Below are 20334 nucleotides of genomic sequence, written 5' to 3'. Positions count from 1 at the left end.
TAGAATGGATAATCCATAATGCAAAAGAGCAAGAAAAGGTCCAAAGGGGTAGGGGTAGTGGGAGGGGCAGGAGAAAGGAAAGAAGGTGAAGGAAAAATGCTGAGAAATGTAAAAAATGGAAATAAAGTCTTTGTAAATAGGGAAGGGTGGAAGGGGTGAAGGGAGGGCAGGGGAATGGGGAAAAAATAAGAACCAAGATGCATTATGTAAAGGTACAATTCCCAATGAGAAATGTAGTTGTGTTGCATACCTACAATGTACCAGTAAAAGAATTGAACAACAAAAAAAGAAGAAGAAGAAGGAAAAGGGACTGGGGCTGTGGCTGAAGGGTAGAGCACTTGTCTAGCATGCATGAGACCCGAGGTTTGTTCTCCAGCACCAAAAGGAAATGAATAAATCTTAAATGTGTATTTTGGAAATAAAAAAGAAGAAAGATGTGGAAGTGGTGATTGCCACTGTCTAGCGGTTCTGGGCTGTTAAAAGGTGCTCCTAATGCTTTCATGGTAACAGTAGGGATTGCAGGGAACAGGGTTTTCCAAGCTCACACCCATGTCTGCTCAACTGCAAGCATCAGTGTTGCCCCTGAGAACAGCCTGGGGAGCAAGTGTTTCCTGGCCTTGGTTCCGAAGCCTGGTCCATTTGTGACCCTCAGGGAGGGTCCATGCAGGCTAGTGTTGTCAGTGAGACAGAACCGAGCCCTTAGGCTGATCGAGGATGGGGTTCGGTGTATGAGACCCCATACCTCAAGTGCAGTCTCAAGAGGTGGGTAAAATGGCTCAGCTCCCCACTCAGTGTGTCCTCCAGCAAGAGTCTATACACCACCAAGCAGGCCCTGTCACCTCTAACAGCAGCCTAAGGTGTTTAAGCAAAATGGAGCACCAGGCAGGCCTGTGAGGTGTTCACCTGCAGGTCCCCAGCACAAATGAGCCTTTTTCTGTGTTGATCTATTTTGTAATTGTGTCTGTCCTAGTGCATCCACCCAGCACCCAGTACATACTTAGCTCCTTCCCCAAGGCGCACAGCGGCTCTGTGCAAGGGGAGCTTGGCATGGCTGAGGAGGGAAGGGCCCCGAAGCTGCCCCACAATTCTGCCTTCCAGACCCAGGAGGCTTCTATGCAGGGCCATAAAGAGAGTGAGATTGCCCAGTAGAGTGAGAGGGGGACCAAGAAACAGAGTGGAAAACACGGACCTTGCTGGGTGGCAGAAATGCAGTTTGGCCAGAGAATAGGGTTTCGGAAGGAGGTGGGGCCAGCAGAAAGGGTGGGGGCCAGATTGCAGAGGCTCCAGTATCCCAGGTGAGCCATCCAGATGCAGTCCCAGTGAGTGGTGAGGGCCGAGCCTGGGCTCAAGTACCTGCAAAGCTGGACCTCTGAGCCTTGGCTTCCTCCTTTGCACCTGAGTGATGACAGTGACTACATCCCCCTGGCACGTGAAGATGAAGGAAGATGATCTGAGAAAGCAGCAGCCAGGGTTCTGGGCTGTTCTTATCTGCATCCTGGTCATCGCGTGACAGGGGTCCTCGGGGCCTTAGGTGGGTGACTCCTCTAAGTCTGTCCCTACCTCTCTGCAGGTTTGCCATGGAGCCCTTCTGTCCTCTCCTGCTGGCCGGTTTTAGCTTGTGTCTTGCCAGGGCTGGCAAGGACAACGAAACCACCACTGCAGAGAGCAACTGGACCACCACGACCACAGGTAAGGACGCCGCCTTCCCCACTGTCACCTCCTAGCACCGTGCGTGGGTGATCAAGGTGGGTGAGATGAGAGAAGAAAGGCCCGGCTGGCTTTCTCACTGTGCCATCAATAAACAGGCAGGCTGGGGAGGCTGAACGTTCAGTGTTTCCCTAGAGCTGAGTTTAGAGTGCTCAAGAGCAAGTCCACACCACTGCTGAAAGCGGGCACCAGCCTTAGAGGGAAGTGGGGAGCAGGAGATTTTAAAATCCCCAAACTCACTCACAGCACCCAATTCAAACCATCTGAAGAACAGATAGGGGAAATGTGAACACTGCTATGAATGGCCAGTGATACCAATTATATCGCTGTAATGTCTATTGCCCACATGCTAGATTGGGAAAGTGGTGAGGTTTCTTTTTATAAAAAAAAAAAAAAAAAAAAGAGTCAGTATCTTTTCAAGACACATGTGGGAGCTTTCTCAGATGTATTAGAATTTCTAAGACTGACTTGGAAAAGAGGGAAAGCAGGGTAGGATGTAGACAGGGCTGCAAAGCTATAAATAAACACAGTTTGCACTGCCTTGGTGAGAAAGGTTAGGGTTAGGGTTACACAGGGTGGGGGGTATTCTATTCTCTCACTTTTTTATAGTTTAAGACTCAAAAGGAAGTAGAAAAAGTGTACACTGAGAGCTGGGTGTGGTGCACATACCTGTAATCCCAGAATTCTGGGGGGCTGAGGCAAGATAATCGCAAATTTGAGGCCATCCCTGACAACTTAGAGAGGCCCTGTCTCAAAATAAAATGTTAAAAAGTACTGAGCATGACTTGGTGGCAGAGCACAGGCCTAGACAAAATAAAGCCCACTGATACACACGCCAGCATGGAGGAACCTCAGAAACAGGCTCAGTGAACAAGTTCGACACCAAAGAGCAAGTGGTGTGAGAGTCCATTGCTGCCAGTGTCCAGGACGGGAGTGACCACAGAAGGCAGGAGGGATCTCACTGGGAACATGGAAATGTTCTCAATGTGGACTATGGTAAGAGTTGTACAACATTGTGAATTTACTAAAACTCAGTTGGCTTGGGTGCTTCAATGCGTGGCTTTCATAGTATGTAATTTTACCTCAATAAAATATATAAATACTATGCAAAGTTAAAAGGAGAAAAGGAGGAGGAAGAAGGAAAAGAAACAAGAATGACTCCTCTTAATCACACTGCCTGCAGTTACGATTCTCTGTCCACTGATTGCAGGCTGAGTGACCTCGAGCACTGAATTTCTCTGTGTCCCAGTTGTGAGGTGGAGGTGATAAGGCACTGAGTAGTAAAGGAATGCGTACACTTGAGCACACCCTGGAATGCTGAGGCCAGGCTCCTCAGCACTGGCCTTCAGTGTGGTCCGCAGGAACTGTGTCCCGGGGAAGTGGCCATATGCCTGGGGCACTGACACTTCAGACTCCCTGATTATCATTTTTGTGGACAATGCCTAACACAGGGAAACCCATGCCCAGTGAGTGAGTTCAGAGTCCCCAAGGAGTTGACTCAGCTTTCCTGGGCAAAATCCATGTGTTTCCTAGTAGACTTCTAGGTCTCTCTGTGACTGCAGCGCCACCCAGTGGCAGCATCAGGAGCCGCCTGTAAACAGCAGGCACTGATCCCTTCCCTTGTGTCGTGCCTGGTGTGGTCCCTGGCACCTGCTCTGTCCCCTTCCCACTCCAGTCCTTAACACTGGGGTCACCAAGCCATATGACTCTCCCATAGGCATATCACTTGCTGTGTTAGGGTTCCCCAAAGAAAACAGGACATATAGAGATAGAAATATATGACTCTATGTTGATTATCCACAATTGAAATTTTATACTTATATATATTATACGAAAGTATAAATACATATCTTTTTATTATAAGGAAGTAGCACATGCATTTATGGAGGCTAGTAAGTCCAAAATCTGAGCACCAGTGCCCCAGGCTAATTCCAAAAATCAGCAGACTGCTCTGAGACCAGGAAGAGCAGATGTCACGGAGGGAAGAGAGTCTAGCAGGAGAAGTTTCTGCTGGTCACAACTTCCCTTGAGTGGGGAGGCCCACCACACCGGGGCAGACATTCCGTTTTGCTCAATGCGCAACTCAGAATTTAACCTCATCCAAATAAACCTCACAGACATGGCGAGGATAATGTTAGACCAAATATCTGGACAACCATGGTCCAGTCAAGCAGACACATAAAAGTATGTGTCCTTGCAAGGCTCCGGGAAAACAAAATTACCGATATCCTTCTAGAAAAAGTTTGTTAGAAAAAGCAATTTGAAATTGGTATCATTCATGTTAGAGTTCAAGGCCACCCCACTCGAGGGCTTTATAAGATTTCCTAAGGTGCATCCCTGTAGCCTTAGGGGGAGGGAAAAAGTTATACTGTGTTGATGTCGCAAGCCCCCAGCTGGGAGAGCAGCTCAAGTGCCCTCGTGTTCCCTTCCTCACACTGAAACGCCACAGAAACTCACAATCACTAAAAAGAAAGAGCACATATTACCCATATGCTTACGCTGGTCCCTTCGTGAGCCAGCTCTCCAAGTACAGGTCAGCAGCAGTGTCCTGCAGCCTGGGACATTCCAGGCCCTGAGCCCCTATGACGGTGGCTGATGCCTGAGACCCGCGGGAACATTCCGTGAAGTAATTCGACCTGAGCTCCTGACTTCCCTTGCCAATGCTGATCCCCTGGCTACATAGGGATACCTGGAAGACAGCCAAGTTGTGCTTGTGCACATCCGCTGGCTGTTTCCCCAAGGTGAGGCAGGAGGTGCTGGAGCACTTTGGACTCTCCTGAAAGCTGGCACTGTGGACTCTCCTGAAAGCTGGCACTGTGGTCTCCAACAGGATGATGTTTTCCGTGCCTGGGGCTTTTCAGTTTATCTGAAAATAAACTTCATTGGCTTAGAATACTGCTACCATCAGGGAGGTATTACTTTCAGGAAGAGAGGAGTGTCATGTGACCCAGAACAGAAGCAAATGTGAAAGTCATCGTTACAGCCTCTGCCAGGGCTGGGCATGCTTAGCAACGGCAGCTGGTCGCACACACAAGAGTGACACAGGCCTCTTGTTACAAGGTGCAGATGACTTCTTGGGCCTAGAACTTTGAGCAGGTGGGGACCCCGACTGTGTGAGGTGCTCTTGAAGCCTTCCTGAACCCCTGAAAGAAGTATGATGTATCATTTGAGATGTTAACGTATCTCCACAGTGTGCCAAAATAACAGGAAGTGATTTTGTTTGTTCATTGTGACACCTTTTTATACAGGGAATTAAAGGTACATACTGTATGTACTAATTATATAAGAAATTGTGATTACCCATGGTATAGGAAGAATTTCTAAAAATTAATATGCAAAAGAACACAGTAAGAAGATGAGTAAAGAACAAGAACAGGCAAATTAAAGTATCTGATTAACTATGCTTCACTAATCATGACAAGATGATAAACTGTCTAGAAATTAGAGAAATGCAAATTAAATGGCATTGTGGTTATAGCTGTCGGCTTGAGAAAATAAAAAGGATTGCTAGATCCCAGGCAAACTGGCTCACACACTTTCGGCAGGGCAACTTAGCCACTTCTATTAAAAATTTAGTATGTGTGCATTTGGACGCAGAAGATCCTTTTAGGAGCTCTCCCACAGAAACACTGGTGAGACACACAATAATTATATAGACACAGTGTCAGAATTGTAGATAATAGGAAAAAAGGTAGAAACAGCCTAACTGTCCATGCAGTCTTGGTCTGTCCAAAACGTGGTAATCTAAGCAGCCTGCACAGAACATTTAAGAGCTCATTTATGCTGACATGGAATCTTTCCAAGACAGGATGAGAAAGGCAAGCTGTGGACCTACGAGAGAGTATGTTTCATCTGTTTCTTTCGTATGTAACTTTGCTATATTGGGATCTGTCTTAAAATTGGTAGCTTTTTACAATTATAATTAGTATCTCGTTTTTCTGCCTCATTCATTTGTAGAATAGTGGTACTTCTTACAATCCTTGCAGTCTGAGATGAAATGAGAGTAGGATCTCCATTTATTTGCCAAAGCTGCATGTTTATGAATGTAACTTTATAGAAGAAAATGTCAGGAAGGAAATACTCCAAGATTTTAACTCAGTTTCACTCAAAGAAAGACTCAAGACTCAAGGAAAGGCTGCCTCCCACACATTTACTCTTTGTGTTTGTGCTAGTTGGAACATCTTTCCAGAGGCCTCTATCCTGTTTTGCTTGTATCGGATCGAGGTGAGGGAGGAGACAGAGTCATCTGTCTGGAAATCTGGTCCCAAGCTCCCACCCACGGCTGGGTCCTCCAGAGGCTACCTCCACTCTTCTGCAGAGCCCAGCTTCGCACTCCGAACCCCATCTTCTGCCCTTTCCTCCTCTCCTGTTCCTTTACCCCAACTCTTCCTTTCCCTAGGAGCCCCCAGAGATGGAGCAGTCCACGCCTGCCTCCCACCTCTCTCCTTCAGGGCTGGCCATGCCTCCTTCCGTAGGGCTTTCCCCATAGCAGGTGGTTCCTGAGGTGTAGGGGAACAGGTATGTGGAACCAATGATTGAAGGTCCCACCTCACAGCCCAGCCAATGAGTTTCCATTTTCAGGACCAGATTCTATGTGAGCAGCCAGGCACATGCATGCACCTTCATGACTTGTCTGTGTGCACATGCATGGGTGTGTGAACATACATGCACATGGGCTTTACACGCCAGCCAGCCCTCCAGAGAGGAGGTTGCTCCAAACTGCCCACTCACCATGCTGGAGCTGCTCCCCACCCAGCCCTCTCTCTTCTGAGCCTGAGCCACATCAGCATGAAATGAAACCAGAATGTGACCCAAGAGCTGGCTCTCAGATGCCTTACTACCTGCCCTAGAGGGTGTACAGCCAGTATCCAGGGAAAAAGCAGCCCAGCACCTCCAGGGTTTCTCTGGCTGACATTGTTTTTCAAATTTGCATTTAAATTGAATCAATTACTAATATTTAAAAGGAGAAAACTCACATAAATATGAGGATTTCTTCTTTGGGAACCTTGGAGGATCAGGCAGCCTGGGCCACCTTCCCCCTGGGCCCAGTGGGCTAAGCTAAGTAGCCACACCCCCATATGAGGGCATAGGCTCTTGTGCTCCCCTCTTCAACCAAGTGGACCCCACAAACTGGCCAGTTTAGGCAGCCCCTACACAGAAGCTAAGCCAGAGCGTGACCTCTGGGCATTGCAGAAGTAGAGAGTTTCACCACGGGAGCGCCCCAGGAGAGGAGAGAGTGGGTGTTCCCAGAAGGGAGTGGGGTCCTTCTATGCTTCCGGACCACCTGACTCCATTTGGCTGGGAAGGGACCCTCAAGTCAGGGTACGTGGAGCAGCCAGGCCCTCAACCCTGCCCTCAGTGTTGGCTCCAAGGATCTGCCGGGTGGGCTGGGGGGTGTGAGGGCCACAGGCCAGGCCACTCCTGCTGGGAAACTCTGTAGCAGACAGTGGCAGGGTTAGGTCAGAAGTGAGGGACCAAGAAGACTCTCCCAGACACCCAGACTGGTACAGACCTGAACACCTTCAAAATATATACAGAGATATGAAGTGCTTGGGAGATGACAGAGTTGCAGTGCCACCCCCGGGCCCCTGAGCATCCTCTGGAGCTAAGGGAGAGCAGCAAGCAGGCTTCCTGGAGGAAGGGCCATGGTGACCCTTGGGGCAGAATCTTTGTGATAAGGAGGGACAGTGGACAGGCTGGGGAGAGGAGATGGATCATAGGTGGCAGTGAGGCCACCAGTGGCTGTCAGAAATTGGGCACATGGAGCCAGGGCGGGTCCTGGGAAGCCACAAGTCCAGGGATGGGCGTCTCTCTCTGACTGAAGAAGCTTGACCGAAAAGGTGGACAAAGAGTGAGGATGGTACCTGGCGCCCGGAGGCCAGCTTGCCACACAACCTGGTAGAATTGGGAGCTCATCACTCTGGAAGTCAGCTCGCCATGTACTGGTCTCCCCAGGCTGCTTTCCTGTGCCTGGAGCTCCTGCCCCAGCTGAGCTGGCAGGTCAAGGACAGTGTGGCAGAGCAGTGGCATCTGCACCTCTGCCCTCCTCCACTTCCTCCTCACAGGGCGATGCAGGTGCCATGGGGGCCCAGAGAAGCAAGCAGCAGGCAGCAGGGACCACGTGGGGAGCCAGGCACTCCCCGCTGTGTGTTCCCACCAGGGACCTCGGACAGGTCACATCGCCCACTCCTCAGGCCTGGTTTCTTTCTTTTCCCCTTTTCTTTTCCCTTCTTTGGTACTGGGGATGGAGCGCAGGGGCTTACACATGCCAGACAAGTTCTCTCCTGTTAAACTACATCTCCACCCCCAGTCCCAGATTCTTCCTCAGTCCCCACAGCAACAAAAATCACTCTTCTGTTGCATCAGGGTACTTTGTTGACACTGTGAACCAAGATGGTGAAACTACTTTGCAAACTAGGAAGTGGGTTCAGGTGCAGGAGGAAGGGCTTTGCCCCCCGCCCAGGTCCTGACAGTCCACCCCCAACTGTAGGCCCTCCGGACCCTGACACCTCCCAGTCGCTGCTCACCTGGCTGCTGTTGCCTGTGCTGCTGCTCCTCCTCTTGCTCCTCCTCGCCGCCTACTTCTTCAGGTAGGAGTGTCCCCAGGCGCTGCCTAGCCCGACCAGCTCAGATGAGGAAATGAGCCTTCTGCAGGCTTCGGGGTGGGGGCCAGGAGGCTAAGGCGCGTCAGCCAGCCAGGCCCCAGCACAGCTCAGATATGAGCAGCAGAAAGAGCTTTTCCCGGCTCACCTGGTGGGTATCACTGCACCCAGGCCTTGGGGCTGCCTGGAAGTCTGGGTGTGCGGAGACCTAACTCATCTTGTGCCTCTAAGGTTCAGGAAGCAGAGGAAAGCCGTGGTCAGCAGCAACGACAAGAAGATGCCCAACGGGATCTTGGAAGAGCAAGGTAAGGCACTCCCACCTCAGGCTGGGTCTGTCTTCGCAGACACTGCGCTGTTTTCTTTCTTTACCTTTTACACTGAGTTTTAAAGTCCTCTGGTTTTGCAACTTTTACCTCACCCTACCTGGTATTTTACTGCCATTTACTAATAACCATAGAGTTTCTGTGTTTCAAAAGTTTTAGAGACCATTTTTACGTCCGGTGCGAAACGGATGTCTGAGCTGTTTGTGACTTTTTTTTTAAGAGAGATTGTTCATATCCTGTCCTTTTCATGGGGCTTTGACACACAATGGTTTTCAATAAGGTGTTTAAAATCGTTCTGTGATAAAACTGGCTCATAGTCTAAAGTGTTCATCTGAAGTTGTACTGTCTCCAAATCAAGCTGAGAGCGTGGAAACTACTCTGCTAAAACACTCCCCACTTACGGAAGATCAGAGTCAGAGACATTTCCAACTTTGAGATCTAAAGATCAGTTTCCAACTAGTGAATGCCTTGTGTGAGGGCCTGTTGTTTTTCTTCCAACACATTGAGACTGAGACTACTGAGAACAGTGGATAAGACAGAGGCTTTAAAAAAAAGGTACTGGTTCAGACCAGTGACTACAACTTCCTGTCGTCAGCTTCCTGGCTGCGCCGTGGTTTGGGGAAACACGCTTGCTGTCAGGTTATAAATGGAATTTTAAAACCAACACAAGATAATAAAAAGAGTATGAGTGACGAAGTACCCAGCTGAGACGCAGCTTTGTGGAGTACCCACGGCCCTTACTAGACCGTGACGTTGCCCCCAGCACCGCCCTCCTGCCTGTTTTACAGCAGGCTTGGGAGGAAAGAGGGTGCAGCCAGGGACAGCCAGAGAAGCCCAAGCTGCTCTCCTGTCCACCCTCTGTCTTTTGAAGGAAGGACCCTCGGGGCAAAGTTTTTGGCTGGGCCTCAGCTGGCCCTGCAAGTGGGACAGGCCCTTTTGCAAGAGTGACAGCCCAGTTATCCTGTTGCCCTTGTCAATATCATCAGACAGAGAAGCCCAGTCCCCTGACTTTTCTTGCATCCCACTCTGAACTTTGGAAGGAATTTATCTGCACAGCTCCTTGGCTCCTGTCTTTCTTTGCAGCACCCTACTGTCCCCCCCAAAAGGAGAGTTCCTCTTACTTGAAGTTTACAGAGTTTGAGGAACCAGAGCTATTTGTTACAAAGAAGAGGAGACTGAAAGGACTTACCCTACCAGGTTTCCAGTCTATTCCGAGCTTGTACCCCAAATTATTATTCTCTAGTTCTGAACCTAGAAACCTGCGCAGAGGTGTGAAGCTGCCCCTGGCCTTTTTGGAAGGAGCAGGGGGTGTGGGTCAGGACAGGTGGATGGGTGAGTGAGAGAGTAGGTGAGGGTTGCCATGTCTGTGATGGGCAAGGGCCTTCACTTGCAGGGAATAAGGCTGTATGTCAGGAGACAGATGTTGGATTCGGCTGCTCAGGCCCTGATCGCTGGGCTGTGGGACTGGGAGGACTGCTCGCCTCTATCTGGCCCTTTCTCCAGGAATGTTGTGGGGTCGTCTAAGTCCTGAGTCACCCCCCTGGGGTCGACTAAGTGCCTCTCCCATCCCGGTTTCTTCTGACCCTGCAGAGCAGCAGAGAGTGATGCTGCTGAGCAGGTCCCCATCAGGGCCCAAGAAGTACTTCCCCATCCCTGTGGAGCACCTGGAGGAGGAGATCCGTGTGCGCTCGGCCGACGACTGCAAGCGGTTCCGAGAGGAGTTCAATGTGAGTGTTCTGGGTCCCGTGTTCCTGCCCTGTGCTAGGGATTGCAAGGTCCCCAGTGACAGTCCAGGGTCAGGTCTTCCAAGGCCTCAGACACTTGCAGCAATTATCCAAGACACCGACCATACCAGGCTTGGAGGGGATCCTAGTCCCTGGGCCAGTGCGCCTCACTGGCACTCATGGCTCTTCCTAAGGTGAGACTTTTGGCTGTGAGGCTTGTGAAAGCACCAGCCTCCTCAGACCAGACGCTCGGGGTGACACATTCTGAAATCAGAAAACACCATTGTCTGCACAATGGAGAAGACCCCAGCCTGAGCCAGCGCAGGAAAGCCATGGAGCCCCCAACTGTCCTTTCATGGCTTCTGAGAACTTGAGCTTCTGACTGGAGTAGGAAATGTCCCATTACTGAGTCATCGTCACGGCTTGAGTCAGGCGGTCATGAGGATACCCTTCAGGGGACACAAGCTCAGCCCTTTGCTGTCTGTACTGTGTGTAAGTATAAGCGAGAGTCTTGCTGTTTCCATCCTGCCGCTGCTGTTGGGGATTAATTCCTCCATAAACCAAGCACAGGCAGTGGCTCGCTCAGAGCATGGATTTAACCAGCTGGCATATCCCTGTGGTAACAAAGCTCATTCTAACTCTCAACAAAATATACAAATGTCGATTGATGACACCTCTCCTAGTGCTATTAATTTGTTTTCATTTAATACCCTGAGTTTTGAATCCGATGTGTGTGTGTACAGACACATGCATACAGGGAAGTGCCACCTTGGACTTTACTACTCAGTGTTTATCACGGCACAGTTAGGAGTTTCGCTGTAGGTATCCTTGTCTTCGGGCACATGACTGTGTGCCGCAGGGTGAGCCTGAGAGAAGTGGGTTTTCACCAGGGTTGCGGCCTTGTCCTGGCCCTGGCACATTATTGGGCCGACTCCAAGAAGCTTCCCCCGTCTACAAAGGGGATGTGCGGATGTGGCCCTGTCTTCATTAACTCACAACTCAGATGTGAGGCTCAGACACCGGGTTGCGTGAACAGCCAGGGTTGTGCAGCTGTGGCACCCAACGGCTCCATATGAATGCTGCTGCAGATCAGTGACTTCACACAGAAACAAGCCAGGGGCACAGAAGGTGGTGCCCGCTCAAACTGTACTTTGTTTCTTCTTTTTTCTGTTTTTAATGCTACAGCCAGGTTTTATTTTTTTTATAAATTTTATTTTATCTCATTCCCCTCTCAAACCCCCTCCCCTCCCTATGTACAAAAGCTTTGTTTCTAGTTTTTCCTTCTATTTTCAGTTTTTTTTCTTGTCCCTTCCTTCCTTTCTCCCTCGCTCCTACCTTGTTCTCCTTTCCATTGAACATTTTCTTCCCATTTCCCAATATCCACTAAACATCTCAGTTATTATTTCCACTTTCAGTTGCTCACACTAGAGAAAAAATACAGTATTTACACATGTGTGTCTGATTTATTTCACTTAAGAGTATGATCTCAAGGTGCAATCATTTAGCTATAAATGTCTCAAGCTCATCCTTCTTTATGGCAGAGTAGTACTCCATTGTATAAAAAAACACATCTTTTTGGGTTTTTTTGGGGGGTACTGGGGATCGAACTCGGGTCCTTGTGCTTGCAGGGCGGGCGGTGGAACCACTGAGCTAAATCCCTGGCCCAAAACCACATCTTTATCCATTTGTCAGTTGATGGGCATTCAGGCTGTTTCCAAGTTTTAGCTATTACAAACTGTGTCGTTATAAACATGGGTGTGCATATATCGCGGTGGTATGATGCTTTTAATTCTTTTGGAAGGTACTAAGAAGGGAAATAGCTGGGTCAGATTGAACCTTTGTTTCAGTTTTTTGAGAAATCTCCACACTGATTTCCACAGTGGAGCATCACATCATTCATGAAATGCAAATTAGAATAATGTTGAGATTCCACCTCACTCCAGAAAGAATGGCTGCTATCAAGAAATCAACCAATAACAAATGCTGAAGGGGCTGTGTAGAAAGAGGAACTCTGCTCCACTGCTGGTGGGAGTGTAGACTTTGCTTTTTTTTTAGCACAAGCCTCATCCACCTTTTTCTTACCTCCCTTTTATTGTTTCTAAATTTGCCTACTCTTTCTCTCTCTCTTCTTTCTTTCTTTCTTTCTTTCTATCTTTCTCTTCCTTTCTTCCTTTCTTTTTGAGAAATTAGGTCATATTGGAAGCCAGCTCCACACAGTATTATCTCTCAGCTTGACAAGAGAAGTAAATTCTCCATTTTCAGAATAACTATCCATATTTGCAGCGACAAGCTTCCCTACTTGCCACCCCTCTTTGTCCCATTTCCCCTTCAACTTTGGTTTCTCCCAGTACACAGTGGCCGGCAACTGGGCTTGCTGAGGAGGGCTCTGAGTCAGTACCAGTTGGCTCTGTCACCACACAAAGGAGAGGACCACACCCTGGGAGGGGTCCCAGGAATAGGGTGAGGCAAGTGAGGCATTTGCCCCAGGCACAAAATTTAAACTCTCACAGAAAAGCTCAATAGTCAGGACAGATCATAGTTTAATGTAATATTTTAAAATATCAAAACAAATGCAAGCAGCCTATGGTAAAAAGATAGCACAGTTCCAAATGAAGACACAGTCAGATGGGATTCTCATGTTGCCCTGGACACCAATGTGGTTTGTATCAGTGACTGATTCTACCATTATTTAAATGTTTGATATGTTGGTCATGATGTATTCTGAGCAACAAGTTGGATTTTTCAGAAATTGCATTAGAATGTTAATTTGGGGGCCTTCTTTACATTTTGCTCCCAGGCCAGATGCCTCACACGCCTGATCCTTCAGCCTTGCTTTTCACAGCCCCTCAGCAGTACATCCCCTTGTTCTGTGGTAGGCAGGCCGAGATGTAAGGCAGGGAAGACCCTGGACTGAGAGTCAAGCTGGTGAGGCCTGGTCCTGCTTCCCGGGCACCCCACCTGTCTGCCCCTCTCTTCTGCAGGGAGGAGCTGGCCAGGTCCTAGGGCCACATTCTTGCAGCATTCCTCTTCGAAGCCTGCTGGGACCAGCTGGTCTCGGGTCCTCAGAGCAACATGCTTGAGTTCAGCTCTCATAGCCCTTCCTTTTATTTCCCTGCCCCTGGCCTGAGCTCCTCTTCTAAGAGTGGTGAAAGGGACCCAGAGGAGTCTCTAAGTGCTCAGCCCCATTGAGTTTGGACATTGATGTATGACTGACCCAAAGTTCAGGTGAACTTGCTGAGGATAAAAGGGGCTTGGTACTGGGATCAGCACAGTGAGGTGACTGCTAAGAATCTGTGCCGGCATTAGAAGGCTTGAGCAGTTTATTTGATGTCTGCTCCTGTTTCCTCATCTGTGAAGTGGGGATGCTCTCCCCTCCCACAGGATTGTGGTAGCATGTAAATACAATAAGGCCACGGGTAGCACGTAACTGCGACAGTGTCTACCTGGAGATAGTAGATGACTATTCTAGTAAAGTCTATTCCCAGGCTCCAGATTAAATCCCAGCAAGAGTGCCTGCGTTGGTGGAGGAAAAATGCCCTCTCTGGAGAGGATCTCCCCCACCTCCATCCCAGAGGTTGTTTCCAGCTGGGTTCCTGGGACCAACCCAGTGACAAATGTCATAGAAATATATAAAGGAGGTGTCACCGGGAAAGGTCCCAGTGTGACAAACAAATCAGAGCCATCCCCTGGCAGTTGTTGGAGCAGGTGGGACCTCTCGTAGAACTGGGTGCGAGAAGGGCACTGCAGGGCTAAGCCAACTGCCAAAGAGCCTTCCCTGGGTGTGAGCTCATTTCCCCTGACCACCCAAGCAGCTCCTGATGGTGGGAGAATGTGTGGGACCTAGTCTCTGCAGGTGGCTGTTCCTGTATGCTTGGGTCACAGCTACGAGAGTGCCGTGCACAGAGCCCTCTGCCTCCCTCACCCCATCTGACCCTCTGTGAACCCACTGAGCCAAGGAGCACCACCCCATCTCCATGTTCTGGACCTTGTGCATCTGCCAGGGCTGCACAGCTGGGAGGTGTCAGAGCCTGGTCCATCCTCACCATTCCCACCCCTCTGCCCTTCACACCATGGCCACCTTGCCTTCCGAGGAACAGGGAGGCTCTTAAAGGTTTTTCAATTTATTATTTTTAATGAACTTTATATTTTTAAAGCAGTTTTAAGCATTCAGAGAAATTGCACGTGAACTGCAGACTTCGCATATACTCCATCTCTCCACAGCATCAGTTTCCTCTATTATTAATAACTCGCATTGTGCTACACTTGTTTTTGTTGGTGAACCACTACTGATACATTGCTACCAACAAATTAGTGCATTAAAATTTGCTCATTCCATGGGTTTGGGCAAGCACGTGGTATCATATACCATTACATTTTACTGCCTGGTTTTTATGTCCAGTGCTGGGATCAAAAATTTTTTGAGGGAAGAGAAAGAGAAAGCTCTAGGATGTAACCACAAATTCAATATCTAGGTAAGATTGATGTGGTGGTATTAAGACAGCTCTGGTGAAGAAGCTGGGAAGACCAGGGGAGTAGGTGTCGGTGGCTGGAGGACAAGGTCAAGACCTGCCTGTTGGCCTTGCTGAGATACCCACCATGCTGATCCATTCACACTGGCCCCGGCAGTGGCTCTTCCGGGACCCCAGTGCAGAGGAAGAAGTGGACCCTATAGCACCTCACTGTGTGCACTTGTTGGGGGACTGGGTCTGCCATTGGAGAAACCCTGATCCAAAGTGCCAGTGAACCCAGGGCAGCATGGCTTAGAGCTGAGATCCTTGGAGCTGTGCTGTGAGGCTGGCCCATTTCCTAGGGACTTGAAGGGAGCTACTCAGACTTGAGTTTCCCAGGCATGAGGAAAGGATCACTCATTAGGCTGGACTCCAAGACCCCCACCCAAGGTCTGCTCACCAGCCTGGTGACCTGAACAAATCTACAATCACCTTACCTTGGATTTCAAATTCCTCAGCCCTACAGACAGGGGTGATCCTAGTGTCACCTGATGGTAGGTGAGTTTTGAAGGTCACAGAAGATGATCCAGCTCCTCCCACTTTGCCTGGCACGTTGTAAATACTGAATAAATATTAACACTTCTTATTGGATCCTAGTGGCCCCTGGGTCCTGCCAGTTGTTAGGTTTAATGTTGAAAGTCATAATTTGAGGTTCAGAATGCTCTCTTACTGTGTGCACCATGAGAAGCAAGTCCCAACAGTGAGCAAACAGGACAGCTGGAGCCAACTAAGGACCAAAAGCAAGTGGCTCCAGATAAGAGAAGGACCTAGAAGCTCAGACACCTGAGTTTAAGCCCAAGTGTTCCACTTACCAGGTTTAGGGTCCTAGCACATGAACCATTATTTCACATCTCCAGTTCTTCATCCAGAACAAAGGGGTTGCTAAGGTGGTGAGTCTGGAGCAACAGGGTTTGCTAGGGTGGTGAGTCTAGAGCAACAGGGTTTGCTAGGGTGGTGAGTCTAGAGCAACAAGAGCACCAAATCCCTGGGAAACTTGCTAACACAGGTGCTGATGCAGTAGGTTTAGGAGAATCCACATTTCTGACCAGCTCCTGGGCCCTGGTACAGCTGGTCAACAGAGAGTACCTTGAGTTCTGAATATAGTGTCCAAGGGCACTTCCCAGGGTCATTCTCCTCATCTTCAGCCCCTTCCTAAAATCACAGCATCTCTTTCTCTGTCTTTCTTGCTCGTGTCTCCTTGGTCAGAGCTCTGTTGGGGTCAGCCCACTCCTGCTTGGGGACAGCCTGCTCTGGGGCAGGCCTGTGAGGCCTGGGATATGATGGGATGGGTGAGCCAGTCTGAGGGTCCACAGGACAATCATTTTAACCTCACCTCTGTTGGCTCCACTAGACAGAAGCCCCTGATGGAAGCCAGAGTCTGTGTCTTGTTCAGCTTTTACTCCATGCCTGGTACAGGCTCTGAGGCGGAGATAGATGATGAACAGAAAGTAGCTCGCTCTGACATGTGTTTCACTTCCTGTGCTCAGTGGGGAAGGTGATGGGAGCACAGTGTTTGGACTCATCGTATTTAGAGCTAACTCTACATTTTTTCTTTCCAGTCACTGCCATCTGGACATATACAAGGAACTTTTGAACTGGCAAATAAAGAAGAAAACAGAGAAAAAAACAGATATCCCAACATTCTTCCCAGTAAGATTTTACTTTTTTGTTTTGCATGATCAGTGACATTTGGACTAAATTCTGCATTACCTTGCAGCTCCCCCATGACTGTCTGGCTGGTGCTCAGTGATCAGAGCCCTTGTGTCTGTGGAACTGCTCAGCATTGCACCCAGGACTTCAGAGCCTTCAGGGCATGGGCACCTTTTCTGCTCACATTCTAGTCACCTGGCTTGTGCTTCTGTTGAGGCCTGGGCTCCCAGAGAAAGCAGGGCAGGGTGCTTTCTCACAGCCTTGGGCATCAGCAGGCAGGACCCCTCCTATCACATTCAGCCACAGTCTAGACCTGCTGGGCAGCTCCTCTCCCTTGGACTCAGGGCTCTTGGCCTCAAGCAGCAAATCCCCAGCATCTTCTGGGGTCCTGGACCAAGAACAAAACTGACAAAATAAGAAACAGCTTTGACACCGGTGGGGAAGGCTTAGAATCACCCAAGGGCAAATGGTGGCTGTGGGCTAGGTAGTGTGAGTGGCAAGGAGGTGTCAGAACTAGGGTACACACAGTGTGTTCTGGGCCTCTTGTGACCTGCTGCAGCTGGGGGGCTGTGCCTTAGGAGTGGCTTTCACAGCCTTCCCAGTGCCAAGACAAACCCTGTAGGTTCCCAGACACCTTTGTAAAAGTTATCCTGGCAGGTTGCAACCCATAGACAGCTTTGCCCTTTGTGTTAGCAGAATAGCAGCCTCAAATGGCTCTGAACCTGAGCCAAAACCTCCACCCGGTCCAAAGACCACCCCTTTCAGGCAGTGCCTCCTGGGACCAGAAATCTAGCCTGCAGTGTGCATTTAGTTTGTTGCTTCTAGTTGCATCCATTTGCTCTGTCAGTACAAGAAGCTATGGTCTGTCCAATCTGTGGTTTGGGGTCTTCAGCACTTTCTAAAGATAATATTTTCCCATTTTAAATGCATAGAATTTGTATATGGCTTTTACAAAGTGCAATGATCCAAGTAAAACTAGAGAAATTAATAAAATAGTCTTTCATTTGTAGGGGTGGCCAAGGGAGGACCAGAGTCGGGAGGCCACTGGCAATGGTCATGCAGCTGAGTGGTGAGGGAGGGCTGGCCTGAGTTAAATTCTGGTCCCACAGTGGGACCAGTCAAGAGGATCTGCTGCAGGATGGGCTGCCGGAATTAGTGGACCAGGGGAGGCACTGACGTGGCTCAGGCAGGTCAGAGGAAAGGAAGACTGCAGCAGCAGGAGGTCAGGGCTCCTTAAGAGGGATCTGTATTAAATAAAAATTGGGACATGTAAGATTAGTGTCAGTTTCTGATTTAATTAATTACCTCATTCGATCCATTTGTTTTATGCCTTCATTTACCTGTGTGTGTTGAGGACCTACTCGGCACCAACCGCCTTCCTAGGTTTCTAACCCACACTTCTCAATCACAAACCCCATAGTCCCTTAAAGGTAACATTACATTGTTCACTAAGAGTGTTTCTGGGGCTGGGCCTATAAGAGTATTTCAGTGGTAGAACACTTGCCCAGCGTGCACAAGGCCCTGGGTTTCTTCCCCAGTAAGGGCGAGGGGAGGGGTATTTCCAGTGCTATCTCAGTGGGAACTGAATCAAGGGCCAGCTATGGGAATCACCTCCACAACCCAGGTGGCACATCTGCCTCGCCTGAGCGTCCCTCCCCCAAACAGCAGGTCCTCCTGTCTGCCCATTTTCTCCCAGCTGGGCACATTCTCTAGCTTCCACTGTAGAAGAAAATCAGCCTTCACCCTGACAGCTAAAGTATAGCAGGTTTCTGCTCAGCTTCCCTAAATTCTCCTTTGACCCCGCCCCAGGGTGAGGATCCAACCCCAGCCCCTCCCCACCCGCCAGGGCCACCCCGCAGGTGCCCAGGGGTGCGGGCAGCTGTGCAGGGGACACTGCCTAGATAAGGTATGCTTCATGTGAGTGGGATATTGGATTTCAGGGACGTGGCACGGAGACTTTGTCACCTAGTGAGGACCAGCAGGTACCGTCTGAATGAGGGCAAGGCCTGTCTAATTAAATTGAGCTGCTGGTCCAAGGGGCTGTTGGTGCTATGCTGGGGCCAGGACTGTCAGCTGGACCTTGGGACAACAGACAGGGCTCTTAGGGCTCCCAGGGCCAAGCTGTGAAAGCCCAGCTCTTACTCAGTGTGGGGATTAAGGTCGCTAGGGGAGGTGGGAGAACCAACTCAGCACTCTCAGCCACAGGTGCCTCCCTGCCTTTGTTGGCCTTCCCCAAGCCGGGAGCAGGTGAGGAGCTCTGAGGACAGACCCGGAGGTTGGGCTCATTCCTGTGGAAAGGCTCCATCATGGCCAACAGTCCTATTTTTCTGGAAAAATACCAACAGCTCATAATTTTAGGAAATGATGCTTTGAAAGTGAAGTGTGACTTTTTAGAATGAGAAAACAGGAAGCTCTTAGAAACTACAAGATTCTAAATGTAACCGGAAGGCTATTTTTTACCTTTGGTGTTTCTATGGCTGTCCTTAAAGTGTAAGTCATCCCAAATTATTTTCAACTAGCGTGACGTGTTCAGCCAGAGCTTTTTCTGCCTTCAGGTTGTCAGCCCCTTAGCAGGAAGGTCTTCGGTGAAGTCTGTGGCTGTAGGCTTGGGATTTGACGCCCGGCCCACCCAGTATTAACCTTGGCTGTCCCAAGAGCTCTGCCGTCTCCTCCTCTGCCCAGCAGTGAAGGATAGGCATGAGGGCCGAGTCCACCAGCCTGTGGCCCAGCTAGCTAGGTAAAAGTGAGACAAGCAGATGTGCTGGAGGTGTGGCCTGACCGCCCCCCCCCCCCCGCCCCACAGCCTCCTCTGAGAGGAGAGGCCACAGGGCAAGAGAGGAGGACAAGGATCTGGATTTAATCACAAGGACCCAGGGAACAGGTACTAAGCACCCACCATGCTCCCAGCTCCAAACACTCTTGAAGCAGCCTTGTCCTGGGCCCACAGAGTTTGGGAGCCCTCGGCAAGGTGGCCAGTGTGCTCCCCCACCAGGAAGGGCACTGTGGCCCACAGTACCTTCAGGGACATGAAAATATTCTTATTTCCTTAAAATCAGAAAAAAGTACACAATCCAGCTCTCTTTTCACTAATAACTAACGCAGTGGCAAAGCAACATTTTTCACGTTCTTGTGGATGAAAGGCCCACGAAGGAAGGCAGAACTAACTGCACCTTGCAAAAATTGTGATGGAGCCCTGGTTGAAGCCTCCCTGACAGGCACACGTATACCACACCACACACCACACATGACACTACACACAGCCCACTCACATGATGTCATACACACAACACACATGCAATACATACACACACTTAACACACAACACACATACACACCACACATAGAGAACATATAGTACACAAACATAACCACACGCACACACCACGCCACACCACACTACACACACTGGACACATACACAGTGCCATATACAATACAATACAATACCCAAGACACATATGCAACACATACACAACACATACATATACCACAAATAGACTACATGCATATTCACAGTGCAACACATACCTCACACAGAGAACATAAAGCACATATATACATAACATACCTCACCACACGCACACGCACACACACGCAGCACTGCTGGTCAGCCTCCTGCTCTAATGAGCTTCCTGTGCAGCAGGCCATCATCTCCTTGGTGGGGGACCAGCGTGCCCACTCCAGGTCTGTGTGGGCCCTCCTTACTTCTGGCCCTGGGTCAGCCAGTGAAGGATGGGATTGGGTCTCAGAATCCTCACCCCACCCCTTACACCCAGTTTTCCCAGAAAGCTCGGGAGAGTGGGCCAGCTTTTCGCCCTAGA

General features: G+C 49.5%; 1 protein-coding gene across 5 annotated transcripts in view; it reads left to right on the top strand.

Moving 5' to 3' along the window:
• Ptpre (protein tyrosine phosphatase receptor type E) overlaps positions 1-20334 on the top strand; it is a 150287-nt gene that overhangs the window by 107624 nt on the left and 22329 nt on the right. For 4 of the 5 annotated variants that reach the window (XM_013069965.3, XM_087185151.1, XM_021253271.2 and 1 more), the window contains 5 exons: positions 1571-1689; positions 8198-8297; positions 8541-8614; positions 10223-10359; positions 16424-16514. In XM_013069965.3, the coding sequence (XP_012925419.1) occupies positions 1578-1689; positions 8198-8297; positions 8541-8614; positions 10223-10359; positions 16424-16514 (514 nt within the window). In that variant the 5' untranslated portion in view covers positions 1571-1577. The other variant, XM_004838731.4, reaches the window with a different exon arrangement.

Source organism: Heterocephalus glaber, unplaced genomic scaffold, assembly GCF_053883595.1.
Source record: "Heterocephalus glaber isolate CG9 unplaced genomic scaffold, H.glaber_assembly_v1.0 deba00001497, whole genome shotgun sequence".
Lineage (NCBI taxonomy): Eukaryota > Metazoa > Chordata > Mammalia > Rodentia > Bathyergidae > Heterocephalus > Heterocephalus glaber.
Note: the sequence above shows the minus strand (reverse complement) of the source record. Positions and strands in the feature narration are given on the sequence as shown.